The sequence below is a fragment of the Melanostigma gelatinosum genome (genome assembly GCF_949748355.1).
Source record: "Melanostigma gelatinosum genome assembly, chromosome: 6".
NCBI classification, from domain to species: domain Eukaryota; kingdom Metazoa; phylum Chordata; class Actinopteri; order Perciformes; family Zoarcidae; genus Melanostigma; species Melanostigma gelatinosum.
In genome coordinates, this window is record NC_136639.1 from 305001 (window position 1) to 331500 (window position 26500).

Here is a 26500-nt window from a genome sequence, read left to right on the forward strand (position 1 = left end):
CTCCTCCCTCCTCCATCCTCCCTCCTCCCTCCTCCATCCTCACTCCTCCATCCTCCCTCCTCCCTCCTCCCTCCTCCATCTTCCCTCCTCCATCCTCCCTCCTCCCTCCTCCATCCTCGCTCCTCCATCCTCCCTCCTCCATCTTCCCTCCTCCCTCCTCCATCCTCCATCCTCCCTCCTCCCTCCTCCATCCTCGCTCCTCCATCCTCCCTCCTCCCTCCTCCATCTTCCCTCCTCCCTCCTCCATCTTCCCTCCTCCATCCTCCCTCCTCCATCCTTGCTCCTCCATCCTCCCTCCTCCCTCCTCCATCTTCCCTCCTCCCTCCTCCATCCTCGCTCCTCCATCTTCCCTCCTCCCTCCTCCATCCTCCCTCCTCCCTCCTCCATCTTCCCTCCTCCCTCCTCCCTCCTCCATCTTCCCTCCTCCCTCCTCCCTCCTCCATCCTCGCTCCTCCATCCTCCCTCCTCCCTCCTCCATCTTCCCTCCTCCATCCTCCCTCCTCCCTCCTCCATCTTCCCTCCTCCCTCCTCCCTCCTCCCTCCTCCATCTTCCCTCCTCCCTCCTCCATCTTCCCTCCTCCATCTTCCCTCCTCCATCCTCCCTCCTCCCTCCTCCATCTTCCCTCCTCCCTCCTCCATCCTCCCTCCTCCCTCCTCCATCCTCGCTCCTCTGAGCTAAATAAGATCTTTGGGACGGCCGTCAATATGGAGGAGCAGAACAACTTCCGGTTCAATCGAGGAGCGAGGACATGACAATTAAAAGAGATGTACCCTCAATCCTTCCTGTCTGACTCTCTCTCCCTCCCTCCTGTCTGCCTGACTCTCTCCCTCCCTCCCTCCCTCCCTCCCTCCCTCCTGTCTGTCTGACTCTCTCCCTCCCTCCCTCCTGTCTGTCTGACTCTCTCCCTCCCTCCCTCCTGTCTGTCTGACTCTCTCCCTCCCTCCCTCCTGTCTGTCTGACTCTCTCCCTCCCTCCCTCCCTTCTGTCTGCCTGACTCTCTCCCTCCCTCCCTCCCTCCTGTCTGTCTGACTCTCTCCCTCCCTCCCTTCTGTCTGCCTGACTCTCTCCCTCCCTCCCTCCCTCCTGTCTGTCTGACTCTCTCCCTCCCTCCCTCCTGTCTGTCTGACTCTCTCCCTCCCTCCCTCCCTTCTGTCTGCCTGACTCTCTCCCTCCCTCCCTCCCTCCTGTCTGTCTGACTCTCTCCCTCCCTCCCTTCTGTCTGCCTGACTCTCTCCCTCCCTCCTGTCTCCCTGACTCTCTCCCTCCCTCCCTCCCTCCTGTCTCCCTGACTCTCTCCCTCCCTCCCTCCCTCCTGTCTGTCTGACTCTCTCCCTCCCTCCCTCCTGTCTGCCTGACTCTCTCCCTCCCTCCCTCCCTCCTGTCTGTCTGACTCTCTCCCTCCCTCCCTCCTGTCTCCCTGACTCTCTCCCTCACTCCCTCCCTCCTGTCTGTCTGACTCTCTCCCTCCCTCCCTCCTGTCTGCCTGACTCTCTCCCTCCCTCCCTCCCTCCTGTCTGCCTGACTCTCTCCCTCCCTCCCTCCCTCCTGTCTGCCTGACTCTCTCCCTCCCTCCCTCCTGTCTGCCTGACTCTCTCCCTCCCTCCCTCCTGTCTGTCTGACTCTCTCCCTCCCTCCCTCCTGTCTGACTCTCTCCTGTCTCCCCCCTCCTGTCTCCCCCCTCCTGTGTGCCTGTCTGTCTCTCAGGAGCAGAGGATCTCCAGCCTTGACTCCTCTAACAGTCGTTTGATGGCCGCTCTGACTCAGTTGAAGGAGCGCTATGCTGTGACGTCACAGAGGAACGGCCTGTCTCCTGGCAACACGTCCTCTCTGCAGATCACAGAGAACGGAGAGTTCCGGAACTCCGGCATTTAATCAACCAATCACAGAGCGGGATCTGACCTCTGACCTGACTCCACCCCTCAGCTCATATTTTGGTTTTGCATGTTTCCTTTTTTAACATCTTCTGAAGTCAGATCCGTTTTTCATTTTGCAACTTCCTGAAACTTCTTGATTTTAGCTCAACTCCATCTGTATATAGCTCTGGTCCAATTGGACGAACTGGAACAACTCCACCTATATGTGGCTCTGGTCTAATTGGACTAACTAAAACACCACCACCTGTATATGGCGCTGGTCTAATTGGACGAACTGGAACAACTCCACCTATATGTGGCTCTGGTCTAATTGGACTAACTAAAACACCACCACCTATATATGGCTCTGGTCTAATTGGACGAACTAAAACACCACCACCGATATATGGCTCTGGTCTAATTGGACTAACTGGAACAACTCCACCTATATATGGCTCTGGTCTAATTGGACTAACTGGAACACCACCACCTGTATATGGCTCTGGTCTAATTGGACTAACTGGAACAACTCCACCTGTATATGGCTCAGGTGTTTATTTGAAAGTTAAACTGTATATATTCATAATTTTTTAGGCTCTTTATGTTTAGAATCTGTCTTAAAGGAACAGTCCAACACTTTAGTCTCGGCCATGACGCACAGAGTCAGATCTGGTCCTGGAAGCAGGGAGGAGCTGTTAGCTTAGCTCGATGTGTTGGTCGTTCTGGCCTTCCGTAGTTCAGAGAATTTGCCGTTAGTTTGTTTCGGAGAGTTTACTTATTTTAATGTTCAGATTTATTGTAAAACAGTAAACATTTACATTGTGATGAAAGGTTTGTGAACACACACTTCACTGGGCTCTAATGGACTCTGCTGGACTTTACTGGGCTATAATGTACTCTGCTGAACTTGAATTGACTCTGCTGGACTGTAATGGACTCTAATGGACTTTATTTGGATCTAATGGACTCTGCTGGACTTTACTTGGCTCTAATGAACTCTGCTGGGCTCTAATGGACTTTACTGAACTATACTGGGCTCTAATGGACACCACTGAAATCTGCTGGCTCAACTTGGCTCTACTGGAGGGCTCTAATGGACTCTACTGGAGTCTAATGGGCTCTACTGGACTCTACTGTGGCTTGTATCTGTTCTTGTTATTTATTATAAAGACATGCTCCAATAAACTATTAATCTATCAAACTGTTGCTATGGTGATGAGTGACACCTCACACACATCCAGACAGACAGGTTTTATTTATTACAACAAAGCAGTGAGACTTAATCTATAAACAGGAAATGATGCCACTCTTTTTCATGGTTCCAACCCAGGAACCACCCGGTGAAGGTTGGTGGTTCAAATCCCTGTTTCACCGTCACAGTCGAGGTACGAGGGTCTCTGTCAGCCGGGTCGCTCTCCAGGTAGCCTACCTGATAGCTACACACAGTTAGCTGTTAGCATCACAGTTAGCTGTTAGCATACAAAAACACCTGGACCAGGTGTACACACCGTTAGCTATTAGCATCCAGGAACACCTGGACCAGGTGTTAGCATCCTGAACCACCTGGACCAGGTGTACACACGGTTAGCATGACAGTTAGCTGTTAGCATCCTGAACCACCTGGGCCAGGTGTACACACAGTTACCTGTTAGCATCCAGGCAGCCAGCTACAGATGAAAAATAGCCTTTTGGCTAACTCTGGCACATTTGCAGAAATGTTTTCATTAATGTGCACTGTCCCGTTCAAATAAACCAATAAATAAGGCTAGATGATGATTAGATTCGATAGATTATATACTTTATTCACCCCCAAGGGGAAATTTGTTTGTGGCAGCATCAAATGAAGTTACACAATAAAATAAAAATATTAAGAATGGAAAATGCACACTATATACAATACAATAAAATTGGGGAACTCAAACAAGTGTTGGGGTGTTGGGGAACTCTGTGTATATATGTGTGTATATATGTGTGTATATGTATATTTATATGTATATATATATGTCTGTCTGTCTGTCTGTCTGTCTGTCTGTCTGTCTGTCTGTCTGTCTGTCTGTCTGTCTGTCTGTCTGTCTGTCTGTCCGTCCGTCCGTCCGTCCGTGTCTCAGTTGATGCAGAGAATCCAGCAGATTCCCAGCCTGACAGACAGACTGTTGAACACCAGGAGAGACCTGCTCGGACTGAACCACAACACGGGGTAACTAGCGGTCTGCCTGCCTGCCGGTCTTGTCCTGGTCTTTGTGGCCGAGTGCAGCAGATTACAGTTCCTCAATCACACTCGCTAAAGATGAACAGAGTTTGCTGAGTTTACCTGTTACCTGAGTTTACCTGTATTTACCTGAGCTTACCTGAGTTTACCTGAGTTTACTGAGCTTACCTGAGTTTACTGAGTTTACCTGAGTTTACCTGAGTTTACCTGAGTTTACCTGAGTTTACCTGAGTTTACTGAGCTTACCTGAGTTTACCTGAGTTTACTGAGCTTCCCTGAGTTTACCTGAGTTTACCTGAGTTTACTGAGCTTACCTGAGTTTACTGAGTTTACCTGAGTTTACCTGAGTTTACCTGAGTTTACTGAGCTTACCTGAGTTTACCTGAGTTTACCTGAGTTTACTGAGCTTACCTGAGTTTACCTGAGCTTACTGAGCTTACCTGAGTTTACTGAGTTTACCTGAGTTTACCTGAGTTTACCTGAGTTTACCTGAGTTTACTGAGCTTACCTGAGTTTACCTGAGTTTACCTGAGTTTACCTGAGTTTACTGAGCTTACCTGAGTTTACTGAGTTTACCTGAGTTTACCTGAGTTTACCTGAGTTTACCTGAGTTTACTGAGCTTACCTGAGTTTACCTGAGTTTACCTGAGTTTACTGAGCTTACCTGAGTTTACTGAGTTTACCTGAGTTTACCTGAGTTTACCTGAGTTTACTGAGCTTACCTGAGTTTACCTGAGTTTACCTGAGTTTACTGAGCTTACCTGAGTTTACTGAGTTTACCTGAGTTTACCTGAGTTTACCTGAGTTTACTGAGCTTACCTGAGTTTACCTGAGTTTACCTGAGTTTACTGAGCTTACCTGAGTTTACCTGAGCTTACTGAGCTTACCTGAGTTTACTGAGTTTACCTGAGTTTACCTGAGTTTACCTGAGTTTACCTGAGTTTACTGAGCTTACCTGAGTTTACCTGAGTTTACCTGAGTTTACCTGAGTTTACTGAGCTTACCTGAGTTTACTGAGTTTACCTGAGTTTACCTGAGTTTACCTGAGTTTACCTGAGTTTACTGAGCTTACCTGAGTTTACCTGAGTTTACCTGAGTTTACTGAGCTTACCTGAGTTTACTGAGTTTACCTGAGTTTACCTGAGTTTACCTGAGTTTACTGAGCTTACCTGAGTTTACCTGAGTTTACCTGAGTTTACTGAGCTTACCTGAGTTTACCTGAGCTTACTGAGCTTACCTGAGTTTACTGAGTTTACCTGAGTTTACTGAGTTTACCTGAGTTTACCTGAGTTTACTGAGCTTACCTGAGTTTACCTGAGTTTGCTGAGCTTACCTGAGTTTACCTGAGTTTACCTGAGTTTACTGAGCTTACCTGAGTTTACCTGAGTTTACCTGAGTTTACTGAGCTTACCTGAGTTTACCTGAGCTTACTGAGCTTACCTGAGTTTACTGAGTTTACCTGAGTTTACTGAGTTTACCTGAGTTTACTGAGTTTACCTGAGTTTACCTGAGTTTACCTGAGTTTACTGAGTTTACCTGAGTTTACCTGAGTTTACTGAGCTTACCTGAGTTTACCTGAGTTTACTGAGCTTACCTGAGTTTACTGAGTTTACCTGAGTGTACCTGAGTTTACTGAGCTTACCTGAGTTTACCTGAGTTTACTGAGCTTACCTGAGTTTACCTGAGTTTACTGAGCTTACCTGAGTTTACTGAGTTTACCTGAGTGTACCTGAGTTTACTGAGTTTACCTGAGTTTACTGAGTTTACCTGAGTTTACTGAGCTTACCTGAGTTTACCTGAGTTTACTGAGTTTACCTGAGTTTACCTGAGTTTACTGAGTTTACCTGAGTTTACCTGAGTTTACATGAGTTTACATGAGTTTACCTGAGGATTTATCCTCAGACTGGAGCACTTGACCCTGCTGAGAGGACTCGTCGTCCTCGAGGAGTTCTGTAAGGAGCTCGCCGCCATTGCCTTTGTCAAACTACCCCTGGACCAGCAGTGACACAGCTGGACCAGCAGTGACACAGCTGGACCAGCAGTGGTCGTCTACCTGAGGACAGGTACACCTGTATGAACTGGAACAGAGAAGTCTGCTGATCCACCTGGGCTAAAGATGTGAACCTATTGAAGCCTTAATCTCCTGTCTCACATCACCCAGATTTTACCGTCTGATTTCACTGTGACGTCATAGTGACATCACAACCTGCACTCAAACAGCAGTTTTAGTCATTTATTCTCATTTTAATATTCTTCCATCAGTTTGTCTTTGATGTGATTGATAAAGGATCAATAAAGTCCTCCTGGTTGTCTGTCTCTCTATGTGAGCATGAGCATTATCATTATTAACAATAAATAACATATATAGAGTTTATTGATGTTTGATACATGGATCACAGGAGAGCTGAAGTGGTCCATCATGTGATGAAGGACTCGGGTGTAATGGTGGTCTCTGATACCCTGAAGTACAGCGTCGGTGTATTTTACTGTGTACAATACCGGAGTCTGATTAAAGGTTTTATTGAGACCTGCAGACTAGACTCATCTCTGTGAGCAGTTCTGTGTGTTTACTGTGTACTGTTAGGAGGACGAAGAGGAGGATCCTCCTCTTCCTCCTCCAGAGCTCCTGATAACCGGAAGCAACATTAATCTAAATATGAATTCAAAGAGAAAAGACATTATTATTCTCTTAAAAATGATAATAATAATAATAATACTATGTATGAATATAAAGGAGAATAAAGACATGATTGTGTCAGACTGATTATTTTTGGATTTATTTAGAATTTAAATATCAGGACGGTCCTGGGCTTTTATTGTGAAGGTCCGTACCGGATGCATGAGTTCCTCTCTGCAGCGGAGGAGAGAAGAAGGTCACATCTGGAGCGTCATCGATACAGCGTTCTGATCATCGATCAACGGCTGCACGCGGACAGCGGCATGACGTGAGACCGGTCGACCAGAGCGACAGACGGATCGGCTGCCTGTCTGTGTGACGGATTCTCCTGCAGCTTCTCCTCTCTCTCTCTCTCTCCTCCCACCTGTCTGTCTCTCCGCGGCCATGGGTAACCGTGGGATGGAGGATCTCATCCCGATGGTGAATAAGCTCCAGGACGCCTTCTCGTCCATCGGGCAGAACTCGAGCCTCGACCTCCCGCAGATCGCTGTGGTGGGCGGGCAGAGCGCGGGGAAGAGCTCGGTGCTGGAGAACTTCGTGGGGAAGTGAGTCTGTCTGTCTGTCTGTGAGTCTGTCTGTCTGTCTGTCTGTCTGTCTGTGAGTCTGTCTGTCTGTCTGTCTGTCTGTCTGTCTGTGAGTCTGTCTGTCTGTCTGTCTGTGAGTCTGTCTGTCTGTCTGTCTGTGTGTCTGTCTGTGAGTCTGTCTGTCTGTGAGTCTGTCTGTCTGTCTGTCTGTCTGTCTGTCTGTCTGTCTGTCTGTCTGTGAGTCTGTCTGTCTGTCTGTCTGTCTGTGAGTCTGTCTGTCTGTCTGTCTGTCTGTCTGTCTGTCAGAAGGCGCCGCCCAGCTGACTGAAGGCCACTGACCCACTGAATAAATCAACTGCTACACAAAGTGGTTCTAAACATAGAATACAGCTATATAATACAATATATTATATAATATAATAATATGATATATTATAATGTAATAATATAATATAGTATATTATAATATATTATAATATTATAATATATTATAATATAATATATAATAATAGAATATATTATAATAGAATATATCATAATAATATTAGATTGTATCATATATCATCTGAAACATATTTAGTGTCTCAGCTTCACATCTTTAAAATCACTTCCTTACATTTGAATTTAAATATATATTTATAGATATTTACTTTGTGACGTCTTATTCAGTGTTGATTGTTTCACACCTGAGATCAGCTGTGATGCGTTCACTGACATCACAGTGATGTCACCTGGTTCAGCTATAAAGATGGTAGAAGTTCTTTCTCTGCTGGTGACGAGAACATAGAACAGATGACGTAATATATAATGTTTAGTATAATGTGTAAATGTTCCACTTTGTTGTTGTGGAGGGTTTTATGTCGTTCTGTAGCAGTGGAGCTCCTCATGGATTAACAGAGAAAACAGAGAAAACAGGTACTCTGTTCACCACCTGTTCAGGTACTCTGTTCACTACCTGTTCAGGTACTCTGTTCTCTACCTGTTCAGGTACTCTGTTCACTACCTGTTCAGGTACTCTGTTCTCTACCTGTTCAGGTACTCTGTTCACTACCTGTTCAGGTACTCTGTTCTCTACCTGTTCAGGTACTCTGTTCACCACCTGTTCAGGTACTCTGTTCTCTACCTGTTCAGGTACTCTGTTCACTACCTGTTCAGGTACTCTGTTCTCTACCTGTTCAGGTACTCTGTTCACCACCTGTTCAGGTACTCCGTTCACCACCTGTTCAGGTACTCTGTACTCTACCTGTTCAGGTACTCCGTTCACCACCTGTTCAAGTACTCTGTACTCTACCTGTTCAGGTACTCTGTTCTCTACCTGTTCAGATACTCTGTTCTCTACCTGTTCAGGTACTCTGTTCTCTACCTGTTCAGGTACTCTGTACTCTACCTGTTCAGGTACTCTGTTCTCTACCTGTTCAGGTACTCTGTTCTCTACCTGTTCAGGTACTCTGTTCACCACCTGTTCAGGTACTCTGTACTCTACCTGTTCAGGTACTCTGTTCTCTACCTGTTCAGGTACTCTGTTCACCACCTGTTCAGGTACTCTGTTCTCTACCTGTTCAGGTACTCTGTTCTCTACCTGTTCAGGTACTCTGTTCACCACCTGTTCAGGTACTCTGTTCACTACCTGTTCAGGTACTCTGTACTCTCCGTTCCTCTCGCCTCCGATTCCTCTCTCTCTCTCTCTGTCCCTCTCTCTCTCTCTCTCTCTCTCTCTGTCCCTCTCTCTCTCTCTCTCTCTCTGTCTCTCTCTCTCTCTCTGTCCTCTCTCTGTCCCTCTCTCTCTCTCTCTCTCTCTCTCTCTGTCCTCTCTCTCTCTCTCTCTCTCTCTCTCTCTCTGTCCCTCTCTCTCTCTCTCTCTCTCTCTCTGTCCCTCTCTCTCTCTCTCTCTCTCTCTGTCCCTCTCTCTCTCTCTCTCTCTCTCTCTCTCTCTCTCTCTCTCTGTCCCTCTCTCTCTCTCTGTCCCTCTCTCTGTCCCTCTCTCTCTCTCTCTCTCTCTCTCTGTCCATCTCTCTCTCTCTCTCTCTCTCTCTCTCTCTCTCTCTCTGAGTGGACGGAGGTGTGCGGAGCTGCAGGAGCGGAGTTTTTGAGAGCGAGAATTTACGGTTTTTTCGGCATTTTTCTTCGTTGGGTAATGTTGGTGGGATGATAGTGTAGTGTAGTGTGAAGGGTTCACGGGGGTTGTGTGCACTTTTAGGGTCTTTGTTTGGGGGTGTTTGTAGCCGATCAGCGCGAGCTGTCGGCGGCTAGGCGCCGCCATGAGCCTCATTGATTTGACCAGGAAGCACGGGGTGAGGATCCCGCCGCTGTTCGGGTGTTCGGTGGAGCAAATCAGTCTGGCAGTAGGTGATCTTATCGGTCACAGCAGCGTGAAGTCCGCAGCACGGATGAACAGCAATGTGGTCGTATTTTTAGATTGCGTAGAAGCTGCGGAACTGGTGTCGGACAACGGGGTCGAGGTGGGCGAGCTTTTCCTGCCCGCTTACGCTCTCAGCTCACCGGCGGTAACAGTCACCGTATCGAACGTTCCTCCGTTCATTAGGAACGAGGACATCATCAGAGAGCTGGCCAAACACGGGAAGGTGGTGTCTCCGGTTAGGAGAATGTCCTCTGGGTTCAAGTCCCCGCTGTTACAGCACGTAGTGTCTCACAGGAGACAGGTCCGCATGGTCCCCAGCAACAGGAGCAGGGAGGTGAACCGCGTGTTCAAAATCACTGTAGAGGACTTTGACTATGTCATTTTTGCGAAGACTGAGGAGTTTAAATGTTACAGCTGTGGGAAAGAAGGGCATATGAGCAGAGAGTGTCCTGGGAAAAACAGGTCTCATGAGGACCAGAACCAGAAAGGCACTGAGGAGGAGGGCAGAGGGGACAAGCAGGACGGACATGAGGGACCAAGTGGAGCTCAGGAGGCGAGGGTGGAGGAGACAAGTGTGGCCCAGGAGGCGAGGGGGGGGGAGACGGGTGCGGCCCAGGAGGTGAGGGTGGAGGAGACAAGTGCGGCCCAGGGGGTGAGGGTGGAGGAGACAAGTGTGGCCCAGGAGGTGAGGGTGGAGGAGACAAGTGCGGCCCAGGAGGTGAGGGGGGAGGAGACAAGTGTGGCCCAGGAGGTGAGGGTGGAGGAGACAAGTGTGGCCCAAGAGGTGAGGGTGGAGGGGACAAGTGCGGCCCAGGAGGTGAGGGGGGAGGCGATAAGTGCGGCCCAAGAGGTGAGGGTGGAGGGGACGGGTGTGGCCCAGGAGGTGAGGGTGGAGGAGACGGGGGTGGCCCAAGAGGTGAGGGGGGAGGAGACAAGTGGGCTGCAGGGAGTGAGGAAGAGTACTGGAGGACAGGTGGAGGAAGGTAGTGAGGTAGGTTACTCGGATGAAGAGAAAGAAGGGGGAACATCGTGGAAATTCACAGGCCAAAAAAGTGGCGATGACAGCAAGTGTAGGTGCTGCTGAGAGTGAGCCCAGTCTGGAGACGGACTCTGAATCCAGTCTGGAGAAAGATGCTGAATCCAGTCGGGAGAAAGACGCTGAACCCAGTCTGGAGAAAGACGCTGCTGCTGAAAGTGGGCCCTCTAAACACGAGGCTGGCAGCCGGAAGGACTCTGAAGGATACAGCGTGGAGGAGATACAGGAGTATCTGAAGAAGAGCAAGAACGTGAAAGGAGCCAGAGTGGAGGACTACCTCTCTGATACGGAGAAGCTCTCCAGCTCGGCCAGATCGCACATGAGGAGCAAGGACAGAGGAGGCCTCACGAAGCAGGAAGGATACAGACTAAAGAAGATAGTTCAGACATTAAGGAAAGGGATGAACAAAGATGGAGCTAAGTAAAGAGACCGGGGCCCACGTCCCCACACCGGCTGTTTCACGGACCGCTGGGGGACGGAGCCAGGACGGGCATCCAGGACGGCACGACCCAGGTCTCAGCAGCATGCTGTGACCCGCTGAGGACTCAACCGGCGGAGCAGGAGCATCCTGAACTCCTGACTCTACAGATCAGTTTTCGGATCTAGGATTAAGTGCAGAGCTGAATGAACTCAACGATTCGTGTACATATTGTGAAAAGACACTATTTTGATTGGTTTTTGTTTTGTTTTTGTTGTGAAGAGTTGCTTCTAATCCCTTGCCACGGCAACGATGTTTTGTTTGTTCATATTACTTGAGGAAAGACCAAAAAAAAAACGTAAAATAAAGGTTTTTAAAAAATCAAAAAAAATCAAAAATCTCTGTCCCTCTCTCTCTCTCTCTCTCTCTCTCTCTGTCCCTCTCTCTCTCTCTCTCTCTGTCCCTCTCTCTCTCTCTGTCCCTCTCTCTGTCCCTCTCTCTGTCCCTCTCTCTCTCTCTCTCTCTCTCTCTCTCTCTCTCTGTCCCTCTCTCTCTCTCTCTCTCTCTCTCTGTCCCTCTCTCTCTCTCTCTCTCTCTCTCTCTGTCCCTCTCTCTCTCTCTGTCTCTCTCTCTCTCTCTCTCTCTGTCCCTCTCTCTCTCTCTGTCCCTCTCTCTCTCTCTCTCTCTCTCTCTCTCTCTCTGTCCCTCTCCTCTTTTACGACTGATAGCTTCAGATGTCCCAACTGACAGTTTCCATATTTGCATGAATGTTGCTGAATGCATGAAGTTCGCTGTTAGCTGACGTTAGCTGCACAAGCTAGGCTGGCTAGTGTGTACGACTGGCGGCAGGTGGCAAGTCTGCCGGAAGGAGCTCAAGTGCATTTATTAAATTGTACGTTTTTCATTTAAAATCTTACAAAGGGAATTTTTAGAATTCATGTTTTTGTTTTGTGAAAAATCCCACTTTTTAAATCTTCTCGCGCACCCCCCTAGAGGCAGCTCGCGCACCCCCAGGGGTGCATGCACCACACTTTGGGAATCCCTGCTCTAAGGTAATATGTGTCATGGAATAAGCTCCTCCTCCTCTTACTCCCTCAGAGACTTCCTCCCTCGTGGTTCAGGTATTGTGACTCGTCGTCCTCTGGTGCTGCAGCTCATCAACTGTCCACTGGTGAGATGGTTTCCTGTCATCATGGTTACACTGCGAACATGAACCTGATCATGTGACTGATCATGTGATGTGTATTTATCAGATATGCAGAGTTCCTTCACTGTAAAGGGAAGAAGTTCATTGACTTTGATGAAGTTCGTCAGGAGATCGAAGCTGAAACGGATCGAATCACCGGACAGAACAAAGAATCAGTCCGGTACCCATCAACCTCAGGGTGTACTCTCCGAATGGTAACACACTAACAATACACACTAATACACACTGATAATCAACTAATACACACTAATACACACACATTTACCCATCAACCTCAGGGTGTACTCTCCAAATGGTAACACACGAACAATACACACTGATAATACAACTAATACACACTAATACCTAACTCTGTCCTTGTGTCCTCAGTCCTGAACCTGACCCTGGTGGATCTCCCTGGAATGACGAAAGTCCCTGTTGGGGATCAACCGGCAGACATTGAGAACCAGATCAGAGAGATGTTGATGCAGTTTGTGACCAAAGACAACTGTCTCCTATTGGCTGTTTCTCCTGCCAACTCTGACCTCGCTAACTCTGACGCTCTGAAGATCGCTAAGGAGGTGGACCCCCAAGGTCAGTCCTCCTCTAAACCTCACCCACCCTCACCTCAACCCCTCACCTCCGTCTTCTGCACCTCCTACACTTTCAACATGTTATACCTCTGATCGCAGATATAATTCTGAGCAGGCCTACCAGGTCCAGGTCCTGGGACCTGCACAGTGCCACTCAAAGCCTCCCTCACACGTCCGTCCATGCTTGTGATCTGTTGGTGGGTTTAAATTAAGAACTTGTGTGTTCAGGTCTGAGGACCATCGGTGTGATTACCAAACTGGACCTGATGGACGAAGGGACGGACGCCAGAGACATTCTGGAAAACAAGCTGCTTCCACTACGCAGGGGTAAGAAGTACGGTTTTAAACCAGCGTCCCGAAAAAGACCCTAAAGATATTTAAACCAACAAGAAAGACTTTGTGAAGAAACAAATCAGATGAGAAGCATAAAACATGCAGGTAACAGGTCCCAGGTGTCCTCACAGAGACAATGATGCACTCTGATCTCAGTGATACACTCTGAACTCAGGTTACAATGATGCACTCTAATCTCAGGTTACAATGATGTACTCTAATCTCAGGTTACAATGATGCACTCTGAACTCAGGTTACAATGATGCACTCTGAACTCAGGTTACAATGATGCACTCTAATCTCAGGTTACAATGATGCACTCTAATCTCAGGTTACAATGATGCACTCTGAACTCAGGTTACAATGATGCACTCTGAACTCAGGTTACAATGATGCACTCTGAACTCAGGTTACAATGATGCACTCTAATCTCAGGTTACAATGATGCACTCTAATCTCAGGTTACAATGATGCACTCTGAACTCAGGTTACAATGATGCACTCTGAACTCAGGTTACAATGATGCACTCTGAACTCAGGTTACAATGATGCACTCTAATCTCAGGTTACAATGATGCACTCTAATCTCAGGTTACAATGATGCACTCTGAACTCAGGTTACAATGATGCACTCTAATCTCAGGTTACAGTGATGCACTCTAATTTCAGGTTACAATGATGCACTCTGAACTCAGGTTACAATGATGCACTCTAATCTCAGGTTACAATGATGTACTCTAATCTCAGGTTACAATGATGTACTCTAATCTCAGGTTACAATGATGCACTCTGAACTCAGGTTACAATGATGCACTCTAATCTCAGGTTACAATGATGCACTCTGAACTCAGGTTACAATGATGCACTCTGAACTCAGGTTACAATGATGCACTCTGAACTCAGGTTACAATGATGCACTCTGATCTCAGGTTACAATGATGCACTCTGAACTCAGGTTACAATGATGCACTCTGAACTCAGGTTACAATGATGCACTCTGAACTCAGGTTACAATGATGCACTCTGAACTCAGGTTACAATGATGCACTCTAATCTCAGGTTACAATGATACACTCTGAACTCAGGTTACAATGATGCACTCTGATCTCAGGTTATAATGATGCACTCTGAACTCAGGTTACAATGATACACTCTGATCTCAGGTTACAATGATGCACTCTAATCTCAGGTTACAATGATGCACTCTGATCTCAGGTTATAATGATGCACTCTGAACTCAGGTTACAATGATACACTCTGATCTCAGGTTACAATGATGCACTCTAATCTCAGGTTACAATGATACACTCTGAACTCAGGTTACAATGATACACTCTGATCTCAGGTTATAATGATACACTCTGAACTCAGGTTACAATGATGCACTCTAATCTCAGGTTACAATGATACACTCTGAACTCAGGTTACAATGATACACTCTGATCTCAGGTTATAATGATGCACTCTAATCTCAGGTTACAATGATACACTCTGATCTCAGGTTACAATGATGCACTCTGATCTCAGGTTACAATGATGAACTCTAATCTCAGGTTACAATGATGCACTCTGAACTCAGGTTACAATGATGCACTCTGAACTCAGGTTACAATGATGCACTCTAATCTCAGGTTACAATGATACACTCTGATCTCAGGTTACAATGATGCACTCTGATCTCAGGTTTCAATGATGCACTCTGATCTGAGGTTACAATGATACACTCTGAACTCAGGTTACAATGATGCACTCTGATCTGAGGTTACAATGATACACTCTGAACTCAGGTTACAATGATGCACTCTAATCTCAGGTGACAATGATGCACTCTGATCTCAGGTTACAATGATGCACTCTGAACTCAGGTTACAATGATGCACTCTGAACTCAGGTTACATCGGGGTGGTGAACCGCAGTCAGAAGGACATCGATGGGCGGAAAGACATCACGGCAGCTCTGCAGGCTGAGAGGAAGTTCTTCCTGTCACACCAGTCATACCGACACCTGGCTGACCGCATGGGCACCGCCTACCTGCAGAAGATCCTCAACCAGGTCAGCACACATATTCACACAGGTCAAGTTTAAGTGTTCTGGAAAGTCCTCTTGTTGTTTTTGTTCCTCTTATGTCCTCAGAAAGTCTTCTGAAGATCTTCTGAAGGTCCTCTGAAAGTCTTCTGAAGGACCTCTGAAAGTCCTCAGAAAGTCCTCAGAAAGTCCTCAGAAGGTCCTCAGAAAGTCCTCAAAGTCCTCCGAAGGTCCTCTGAAAGTCCTCTGAAAGTCCTCAGAAGGTCCTCAGAAAGTCCTCAAAGTCCTCCGAAGGTCCTCTGAAAGTCCTCTGAAAGCCCTCAGAAGGTCCTCTGAAGGTCCTCTGAAAGTCCTCAGAAGGTCCTCTGAAAGTCCTCTGAAAGTCCTCAGAAAGTCCTCCGAAGGTCCTCTGAAAGTCCTCAGAAAGTCCTCAGAAGGTCCTCTGAAAGTCCTCAGAAGGTCCTCTGAAAGTCCTCAGAAGGTCCTCTGAAAGTCCTCTGAAAGTCCTCAGAAAGTCCTCATAAAGTCCTCAGAAGGTCCTCTGAAAGTCCTCAGAAGATCCTCTGAAAGTCTTGTGAAGGTTCTCAGAAAGTCCTTAGAAAGTTCTCAGAAATACTTCTGAAGGTCCTCAGAAGGTCCCACTCAGACAGTGAGATGAATTGGTTTGAGGTTAGCGTTAGCGATCAGCTTCCTTTGTAACCTAGTAACAGAGCGTTTCTCTGTTACCGCAGCAACTGACCAACCACATCCGGGACACGTTGCCGGCGTTACGAAGCAAACTGCAGAGTCAGCTGTTGTCCATCGAGAAGGAGGTGGAGGAGTACAAGAACTTCAGACCAGACGACCCGGGACGCAAGACCAAGGCCCTGCTGCAGTCAGTACTATACACTGATACTAGTACCACAAACTGATACTGGTAGTACACAATGATACGAGTACCACATACTGATACTAGTATTACACACCAATACTAGTATCACATACTGATACAAGTACTACACACTAATACTAGTACCACATAATGATACAAGTACTACATACTGACACTAGTACTGATAGGACTGATACATGCCAATATGTACTGATACTGTGTGTGTGTCTCTCTGTGTGTGTGTGTGCGTGCGTGCGTGTGTCAGGATGGTGCAACAGTTCGCCGTAGACTTTGAGAAGCGGATCGAAGGATCAGGAGATCAGGTGGAAACATACGAGCTGTCAGGAGGAGCCAAGATCAACCGGATCTTTCATGAACGCTTCCCCTTTGAGCTGGTTAAGGTAACACACACATACACACACAGAGAGAGAGAGAGGCAAGGCAAGTTTATTTGTATCGCACATTTCAACAACAAGGTAATTCAAAGTGCTTCACATAAAACCATTAAAAGCATCAAAACATAAGGCAAAAGAAAAGGAGATTTTAAAACAATTAAGAACTTCATTGAAACAATAAAAACATGAATTAAAACACTAAAAAGCAGTGTAAGAAATTAAATACAGCAGTAAAATGCAGAAATGCAGAAATTGATGAATATCCTTGAATGTGGTTCAATTAAAGCGGCCGTGGCTCACTGGGTAGAGAGGGTCATCCGGCAACCGCAAGGTCGGCGGTTCGATCCTTGGCTGCTACGTGTCCTGTGCCGAAGTGTCCCTGAGCAAGACACTGAACCCTTAACTGCTCCCCGGGCGCTTCTCAGCAGCCCACTGCTCCCAATAAGCTAGGGATGGGTTCAATGCAGAGGAAACATTTCGTAAATGTATAAGACAATAAGCTTTAAACTTAACTTAACTAAAGGCAGCAAACAGAAAAGTCTTCAGTCCTGATCTAAAGGAGCTGAGGGTCTCAGCAGACCTGCAGCTTTCTGGGACTTTGTTCCAGATATGTGGAGCAGCAAAACTGAACGCTGCTTCTCCATGTTTAGTTCTGACTCTGGGAACAGAAAGTAGACCGGTCCCAGACGACCTGAGGGGTCGGGATGGTTCATAAGGTAGCAGCAGATCAGAGATGTATTTTGGTCCCAAACCATTCAGTGCTTTGTAAACCAACAGCAGGATTTTAAAGTCAATTCTTTGTTGGACAGGAAGCCAGTGCAAAGACCTCAGAACTGGAGTGATGTGATCCACCCTCCTGGTCTTAGTGAGGACTCGAGCTGCAGCGTTCTGAATCAGCTGCAGCTTTCTGACGGACTTTTTACAGAGACCTGTAAACACACCGTTACAGTAGTCCAGTCTGCTGAAGATAAATGCGTGGACAAGTTTTACACATCCTGTTGAGACATAAGTCCTCTAGTCCAGGGGTTCTTAACCTTTTTGACCTCGGGGCCCAACTTTTCAAGTACAAAGTGTCCCGGGGCTCATTCAAATAGTAACACTATTAGTTTAACTAATTGATCTCACTAAAATGTCTGTAGCTTCTGAACCACTCTGACTATATGCATCACAAGGGTCAGAACACCTGTAGGTAATACAGAAACAGAGCAAAGTATCTTTCAGTATGAATAACTGCCGGTGGCTGTATCTGTACAGGTAAAGGACAGTATAGGGCTGTAACTACACTATCAGTGAACAACTGCCTCACATCTGAAGAATTGGACAAAGTATGACCATTCTACAGAGTTTCTCCATGAAGAGATCCAGGCGGAGCTCTAACAGGACATTTGGAGACCCAAATGGACACATGGTAACCACATGATATTCTGACACACTAAAGGTGTTTCTCCCTTTATATTTTGATATTATATTATTTTCCTTTTATTTTTAGCCTTTGCAAATTGCAAAAACTACGTATATATATATATATATATATATATATATATATATATATATATATATATATATATATATATATATATATATATGGTCGAAGACGTGGCATGTGAGTAGCGGACTTGCTGTGCGTAATGGCTGCGACCGAGCACACGATCGAGTGTGCCGGTAGCTCAGTTACGCAAAGATTATACGTTGGTTGACGGCTTACGTAAGAGGTAGATAAGGTTTGTACTATAAGTACTAGCGTTTTCTGGGGGTATGGCACCACTGTCATCTTCATTTTTTCTTTTTAAAAACGTATCCATAACTTTCGCTACAGGCTAGCGGCTAGCTGAGTGTCTTCTTCTGCTTATTGCAGCTTGTTAAACAACTGACTGACGCATTACCGCCACCAGGTGGTGGGAAGCTGTATTGTAACTGAGCGTCTCATGGATAACAGTAATATCTCTGGTGTCTTCAATTGATAACCTATGCGGTCCCGCGGCCCTCGCGGCCCAATGGTTAAGAATCACTGCTCTAATCTTCAGGTGATAGGAGGCTGATTTTGTAACAGTCTTGATATGGCTGTTCAGGTTGAGGTCTGAATCCAGAACTACACCTAGATTTGTGGCTTGGTTTGTGGGTTTTAACGTCAGTGATTGAAGCTGAGCGGTGACTTTCAATCGTTCGTCCTTGGTACCAAAAACAATTACTTCTGTTTTAACTTTGTTTAATAGAAGAAAATTGTGGCTCGGAGGCAGAGAGTCAGAGTCCACAACCGGGTGGGTGGAGGGGGGTCTGGAGGAGGGACGGCTGGATCCAGAATTGCGCCGGACACAGGTGCTCGGGGGGAATGCCAGACTGGGGGTCCGGAGGACGGAACTCTAGAGAGTGGGGGTCAGGAGGACAGAACTCTTGAGACTGGGGGTCAGGGGGACTGAACTCTTGAGACTGGGGGTCAGGGGGACTGAACTCTAGAGACTGGAGATCAGGGGGTCTGAACTCCAGAGACTGGGGGTCGGTGACTGCACTCTAGAGACTGGAGATCAGGGGAACTGAACTCTAGAGGCTGGGGATCGAGAGGGGAACTGAACTCTAGCTGGAGTCGGCCGGACCGCCGACGGGACACGGGGAGCTGGAGTTAGCTGCGGCGCAGCGGGAACGGGGGTCTGACCCTTCCTCTGCCTCTGCCTCCTACGAGGGTTGAAAGGGCAGCCCATCTGGTCATGGTTCGCCTTCTGGACACTCCGAGGCGGGTTCCCGTAAACTGTTCATATCACTCAGCAGAAAAGCGCTCAAAACGTTGGTCCGCTGAATCCAACACGTCACGGTTCGCCGTCTGAACAAGGCGGTATCCCATAAACTATTCATACCACTCAGGGAGACGCCACTCCAAACGGTGGTCTGCTGAGTCCATTTTAGGCCAGATCATTCTGTCACGGGGCATGATGGAGGACTCAAATGCAGACCAGACCAGAATTGGAGTGAAGTGGAATTTAATGAAAACTTAAATCAGAACAGGAAACTTACAGGGACACAGGGAATTCACGGACGAGACAAGAGACGAAGGGGGAAATCCAGCAGGACGAGGCAGGGCAGGCAGACGGGGAAACCGGGAACAGGACAAGCCAAACGAACGGGAAGACATGACAATGATCTGGCAGTGAGTGACTGAGAGGCAGGGGTTTATAGAGTGGCTTGAACAGGTGAGGGGAGTTGGGATGATGAGGGAGTGCTTGATTAGTGATCAGAGGCAGGTGAAGGGAGTTAGGCTGGTGCTGAGGGGGTGACTGACAGGTAGAGTCAGGAGGGTGTGGAGCTACACAAAGACACACACAGAACATCAGGTTGGGGAGACAGTAGTGGAGGTGGGGGACGGGCAGGGCGCTTTAACTTTGCCGATTGTGTCAAAACTGGCTGAGGACTTGGAGCCAGTGGCAGGGGTGGGGCTGGATGCGGAGATGGAACGGTACGTCTAGGAGTGTGGCGAGGAGTGAGTTTGGTTCCAGCAATGACCAGCTCTTTCATGTGGTCAGTGAACTCCAGGTGGGGGGAGAATGGGGAGAGTGTGAGTAGAGAGGAAAGGGACCTGGATGGAGTCTGAGGGGTGGAAGTGGGTGCTGATGAAAGTGGGAGATCAGAGGCGGTGCCTGATGATGAGGTTGGAGACTCCTCCTCTTGGCTCTCCTTAGGCGGGGGCATCCTTCCCGTAAGGTCTCCATGGCGATGCTGTGTGGTTATCTCTTGTTTAGACTCCTCTTGTCTCTTGTCCTTGGCAGTAGGAACAGACGGGTTTTACCCCTGACTTGTTCAAGCAAACTCCATGTGCCTTAAAAAGATGTCTGCGCTCGCAGAAAAGGTACAACTTGTTGATAAAATGTACTGAATGGTCAGTACATGCAGTAGACAGCCATTCGTTCAGTGCAAACAGCCTGCTGAATCCTTCATCTCCTCTGACTGGTGGAAGAGGGCCACTGATGAACACCTCAGCCTTGACAGAGCTGACTGTGTTTAACAGATCAATGAAGTCTCGCTTCAGAACTTCAGACTGTTGTTTCACAACATCACAGCTTCCTGTATGCACCATGAGGTCTTTCACCGTGGGATGGTCAGCCACCATGTTAGAGACCATATCTTTCAGAAAGCAGTGTTTTGGTATTCTTGCTGCACAATGTTCTGACTCAGTCCCAGTCATGAGCTTTCCCACACACATAGACACACACACACACACACACACACACATAGACACACACACACACACATATACACGCACACACTATTATCTTTCATATAGTTTTCAGATAGTCATCACTGTAATCAATGTATCTGTGTGTGTATCTGTGTGTGTGTGTAGTTGGATAGTGATGAGAAGACTCTCCGTAAAGAAATCAGCTACGCCATCAAGAACATCCACGGGATCAGGTGAGATCAGTGTGTTATTGATCGTGTGATTGGTTATCGGTCACGTGTTCTCTCTTCCGGACGTTATTGATCGTGTGATTGGTTATCGGTCACGTGTTCTCTCTTCCGGACGTTATTGATCGTGTGATTGGTTATCGGTCACGTGTTCTCTCTTCCGGACGTTATTGATCGTGTGATTGGTTATCGGTCACGTGTTCTCTCTTCCGGACGTTATTGATCGTGTGATTGGTTATCGGCAACGTGTTCTCTCTTCAGGACCGGTCTGTTCACTCCTGACATGGCGTTTGAGACGATCGTGAAGAGACTCATCGCTCAGATCAAAGAGCCGTGTCAGAAATGTGTCGACATGGTGATCAACGAGCTGGTGAACACCGTGAGGCAGTGTACTCAGAAGGTACTCGTACTACTGATACTACTGCTACATAACACTGTTAGGCAGTGTACTCACAAGGTACTAGTAATACTGATAGTACTACTACTACTACTACTACTATATAACACAGTGAGTTAGTGTACCCAGAAGGTACGAGTACTACAGCTGGTTTTATGTCACATATCCTGACCTCCCTGTGCTTCCTGTGTAGTTGGCCCAGTTCCCGATGCTCAGAGAGGAGATGGAGAGAATCGTTACTCAGCACATCCGAGACCGAGAGAGTCGCACCAAAGGCCAGGTCTGTCTGACCTACCTGTCTGTCTGACCTGTCTGTCTGTCTGACCTACCTGTGTGTCCGACCTGTTTGTCTGTCTGATTTACCTGTCTGTGTGCATCCTCAGGTGATGTTGCTGATAGACATCGAGTTGGCCTACATGAACACAAACCATGAAGACTTCATCGGCTTTGCAAAGTAAGAAAGTCTTTTCTTCATCCATGAAAACAAGAAGCTCCTGTTTTACAACTGTCTGTCTGTCTCTGTCTCAGTGCTCATCAGAAGAGCAGTCAGATGAGCAAGAAGAAAGCATTAGGAAACCAGGTGAGTCCGAGCAGGTAACCTTTGACTCTTGGACCCTTTGAACCTTGGACTCTTGGACCCTTTGAACCTTGGACTCTTTGAACCTTTGACTCTTGAACCCTTTGACTCTTGGACCCTTTGAACCTTTGACTCTGTGACTCTTTGAACCTTTGACTCTTGGACCCTTTGAACCATGGACTCTTTGAACCTTTGAACCTTGGACTCTTTGAACCTTTGACTCTTGAACCCTTTGACTCTTGGACCCTTTGAACCTTGGACTCTTGGAGGACTCTGAACCTTTGAACCTTGGACTCTCTGACCCTATGGATCATTGACTCTTTATAAACCAGGTGTGATATATAAACTATACATGTATTGATCTGATTTAATGTGTTTTATGTTTCATCTTAAGTCCTTAATAATGTTTCCGTGTTCATTTATTAAACACGCTGTTCTTCTTGTGGACCGGGCTTTCCCCGCTAACCCACAGTTCAACACCACAAAGCTATGAATTGTGGGTAATTCCATGAGGCAAAGTCTGCAGAAAGTGTGAGAGAGTCCCGAATCAGAAGGACTTCATTAACCTTTAAGGTCTGTGGAGATCTGGAGTCTTTATTCATGTTCCTCTTGTCTTTTCTCCCTCCTTCTGTTACCACGCAACCAGGACGAGATCATGGTGAGTGTGTGTGTGTGTGTGTGTGTGTGTGTGAAGTGATGTCACTGATTTACACTTGATCATGATATATAATGTGTGTGTGTGTGTGTGTGTGTGTGTGTGTGTGTGTGTGTGTGTGTGTGTGTGTGTGTGTGTGTGTGTGCAGGTGATCCGTAAAGGTTGGCTGACCATCAACAACATCAGCATCATGAAGGGAGGAGCTAAAGAGTACTGGTTCGTTCTGACAGCCGAGACGCTGTCCTGGTACAAGGATGATGAGGTGACACACACACACGCACACGCACACACGCACATGTAAATCATTTTTGAAAAACTTGCATCTTCCAAGAAAGTGGTTGATTTTAGAAAAATGAATGAAAGTGAAAAAGGAAAGAGTGGCTGGAGGTAACGTTATTCTCTTTTGTTAACTTCACATCATAACGGTCTCAGTGAACTTTATAACAAACTATCTCTACACATCTCAACGTCTTCCCTCAGCTCAGACTGGAGGCTTTAAAACATGAGACACAGAGGTTTCACACATGAGACACTGAGGTTTCACACATGAGACACTGAGGTTTAACACATGAGACACTGAGGTTTAACACATGAGACACAGAGGTTTAACACATGAGACACAGAGGTTTCACACATGAGACACTGAGGTTTAACACATGAGACACAGAGGTTTAACACATGAGACACTGAGGTTTAACACATGAGACACAGAGGTTTAACACATGAGACACAGAGGTTTCACACATGAGACACTGAGGTTTCACACATGAGACACTGAGGTTTCACACATGAGACACAGAGGTTTAACACATGAGACACTGAGGTTTAACACATGAGACACAGAGGTTTAACACATGAGACACAGAGGTTTAACACATGAGACACAGAGGTTTAACACATGAGACACTGAGGTTTAACACATGAGACACTGAGGTTTAACACATGAGACACAGAGGTTTAACACATGAGACACTGAGGTTTAACACATGAGACACTGAGGTTTAACACATGAGACACTGAGGTTTAACACATGAGACACAGAGGTTTAACACATGAGACACAGAGGTTTCACACATGAGACACAGAGGTTTAACACATGAGACACAGAGGTTTAACACATGAGACACTGAGGTTTAACACATGAGACAGAGAGGTTTAACACATGAGACACAGAGGTTTAACACATGAGACACTGAGGTTTAACACATGAGACACAGAGGTTTAACACATGAGACACAGAGGTTTAACACATGAGACACTGAGGTTTAACACATGAGACACTGAGGTTTAACACATGAGACAGAGGTTTAACACATGAGACACTGAGGTTTAACACATGAGACACAGAGGTTTAACACATGAGACAGAGAGGTTTAACACATGAGACACAGAGTGTAGAAGCCATTACTCGGATTTGTGTTTTACCGGTACATTCTATACTTTTGGGGAAATTATGGTCATGCTACTGATTGTACCTAAAACCATGCTGGTTATGATTTACTGTTGAATCTGCCGTGCACTTGTAGTGAAAGCTCCAGCCACCTTCCTGACCTCCGGGTCACCGTGGGACAGTGTGGGTGGTACCCGGATCACTGGCCAGTCTGTTTCCGGTTGCATCAGAAAATTTGGACCCCTCAGCCAGTGTCCTTCTTGAAGGAACTTCTCAGCTTTCATGCCTCTTGATGCATTGTCTGCAGGGTTGAGTCCGGTCTTTATGTGGCGCCATTGGCCTTTGTGTGTCAGATCCCGAATAGTGGTCACTCTGTTAGCCACGTAGGTCTGAAACCTTCTGGCGTCATTTTGGATATATTTTAATACGGCGGTGCTGTCGGTCCAGAAAACTGAGTCTCCGAGGGTTGACTCGAGCTCTCTCCTTAACATCCTGTCCATCCTAGCAGCGAGGACTGCACTGGCAAGCTCCAGTCTTGGGATTGTCACCACCTTTAAAGGTGCAACTCTTGCCTTCCCGATCACAAACACAATGTGAGGTAGTCCGTTGTTACTGGTCAGCTTCAAATAGCTGACTGTCCCGTAACCTCTTTCGCTTGCGTCGCAGAAGTGGTGCATCTGTGCTCTAGTAACCTCAAAATCTGGTGGCTTAAAGCATCTCTTGATTCTTAGACTGGAAATCAGGTTAAGATCTTTAAGCCACTCCTTCCATCTCTCTGTGTAAGCAGTTGGTATCGATTCATCCCATCCACAATTCAGCTTGCACAGGTCCTGCAGTATTCCTTTCCCTGTCAGCATGACTGGTGCTATGAACCCAAGAGGATCGTATACTGAGTTCAACACAGACAAAATGCTTCTGCGGGTGACCGCTTGTTGTTTCGGGGTGATCGAGAAGAAGAACGTGTCTGACTCAATGTCCCATCGCATGCCAAGAGCCCTTTCTATGGGCAGTTTGTCTTTGTCGAGGTCTAGATCTTTGACCTCTTTTGCCCTCTCTTCAGCTGCTACAGAGGCAAGGACTGCTCGACTGTTACTGGTCCATTTGGTGAGTCTAAATCCACCTGTGGTGCATACTGATCTGAGCTCTTTCACCAGGCAGATTGCCTGGCTCTCGCTTCGGACAGATTTGAGGCAGTCGTCTACATAGAAGTTGTGACGAATGGTGTTGAGAACTTCAGCACTACACTTTCCTTCATTATCATCGGCTGTCCGCTTCAGTGCGAAATTGGCGCAGCTCGGGGATGAGACCGCTCCAAAGAGATGCACCGTCATCCGGTACTCTGCTAGCGGTTGGTTGGTGTCGCCGTCTGGCCACCACAGGAATCTGAGGAAGTCCACATCATGTTTAGGTATTCTTACTTGATGGAACATTCCTTCGATGTCCCCCATCACTGCTACTGGCTCCTGTCGGAATCTGAGGAGTACACCCAGCAAGGTGTTCGTAAGGTCAGGACCCTGTAGCAGCTCATGATTCAGCGAAGTTCCTTGGAATGAGGAGGTACAGTCGAACACCACCCGGATTGTCTTTTTCCTTTTGTGGTAGACACCATGGTGAGGGATGTACCACAGTCTTCCATCTTTCCGATGGAGCTGTTCCTCTGGCACTCTTTCTGCATGTCCTTTCCTCAAGACATCACTCATGAAGCCATTATAGTCTTTCCGAAAGGCTTCATCTTTCTGGAATCTGCGGGCAAGATTTAATACTCTTTGTTCCGCCATTTTCCTGTTGTTTGGCAGGCTGATGTTATCCTGGCGGAACGGAAGTCGTATTTCGTAGTGGCCTTCTTTCCTTTTGACTGAGTTGTTCATCACTTGTAGGAATTTCTTATCTTCAAATGAGTGTTCTTGTTTTTCATTGTAGGCCAATTCTGAGAAGTCCTGGTTATATTGGTGTATCAGGAGCTCTTCCAGCTTGGCCACTGATATTCTATTGGACGTTATCTGTGGTCGACCATGCTCATCCATAGGTGCAGTACTGCAGAGTGGTCCATTTATAGTCCAACCTAGGCTTGTTAGGACTGCGTAGGGCCCTTCCCCTTGGCTGTTGATCACTCTCAGTGGCTCCATAGCCTTTGGGACATTTGCACCGATCAATAGGCCTACCTCAGCCTTGATGGTTCTTAGTTGGACCCCCTTTAGATAAGAGCATCCTTTTATGTCCATTTCTGTAGGAATGTTCTCTTGACTGACAGGAATGGCCTCTTGTGTGAAGACTTCCGGAAGCTCTATGAAGCTGTTGCCATCCAGGCTGCATACTTCCAGTCCTCTTATTGCTTGGGTTTTCACAGGCTTTTCATGACCCATTGTTCGGAGTAAGATCTCTGTTTTCTTTCCTCGGACGGACAACTGTTCCATCAGGTTTTCCGTGACAAAGGTAGCAGTGCTTCCAGGGTCTAGAAACGCATAGGTTTCTATCAAACAGCTGCCTTTATGTGCCTTTATCTTTACAGGTACCACTGCTAACTTGTAGTCTGTGGTTCTGTCCACTGTTTGGGCTGCTGATGAAACTCTAGCAATGTAATTGCTCCTGGTGTCTGAGTCATGCTTAGC

The 26500-nt window shown here is 47.0% G+C and overlaps 1 protein-coding gene and 1 pseudogene across 2 annotated transcripts in view; both read left to right on the forward strand.

The window, feature by feature from the left end:
* dab2ipa (DAB2 interacting protein a) overlaps positions 1-3025 on the forward strand; it is a 55991-nt gene extending 52966 nt beyond the window's left edge. The window contains exon 18 of the mRNA XM_079270614.1: positions 1706-3025. Coding sequence (XP_079126740.1) covers positions 1706-1873 — 168 coding nt within the window. The 3' untranslated portion in view covers positions 1874-3025. The remainder of the gene's footprint in view (positions 1-1705) is intronic.
* A 4005-nt stretch (positions 3026-7030) lies between these two features.
* LOC306778461 (dynamin-1-like) overlaps positions 7031-26500 on the forward strand; it is a 44830-nt pseudogene continuing 25360 nt past the window's right edge. The window contains exons 1-15 of the transcript XR_013773157.1: positions 7031-7285; positions 12176-12256; positions 12331-12478; positions 12654-12857; positions 13085-13183; positions 15081-15241; positions 15946-16088; positions 16351-16486; positions 20811-20878; positions 21134-21272; positions 21463-21549; positions 21653-21723; positions 21798-21849; positions 22493-22504; positions 22650-22763. The product of XR_013773157.1 is annotated as a dynamin-1-like (transcript). The remainder of the gene's footprint in view (positions 7286-12175; positions 12257-12330; positions 12479-12653; positions 12858-13084; positions 13184-15080; positions 15242-15945; positions 16089-16350; positions 16487-20810; positions 20879-21133; positions 21273-21462; positions 21550-21652; positions 21724-21797; positions 21850-22492; positions 22505-22649; positions 22764-26500) is intronic.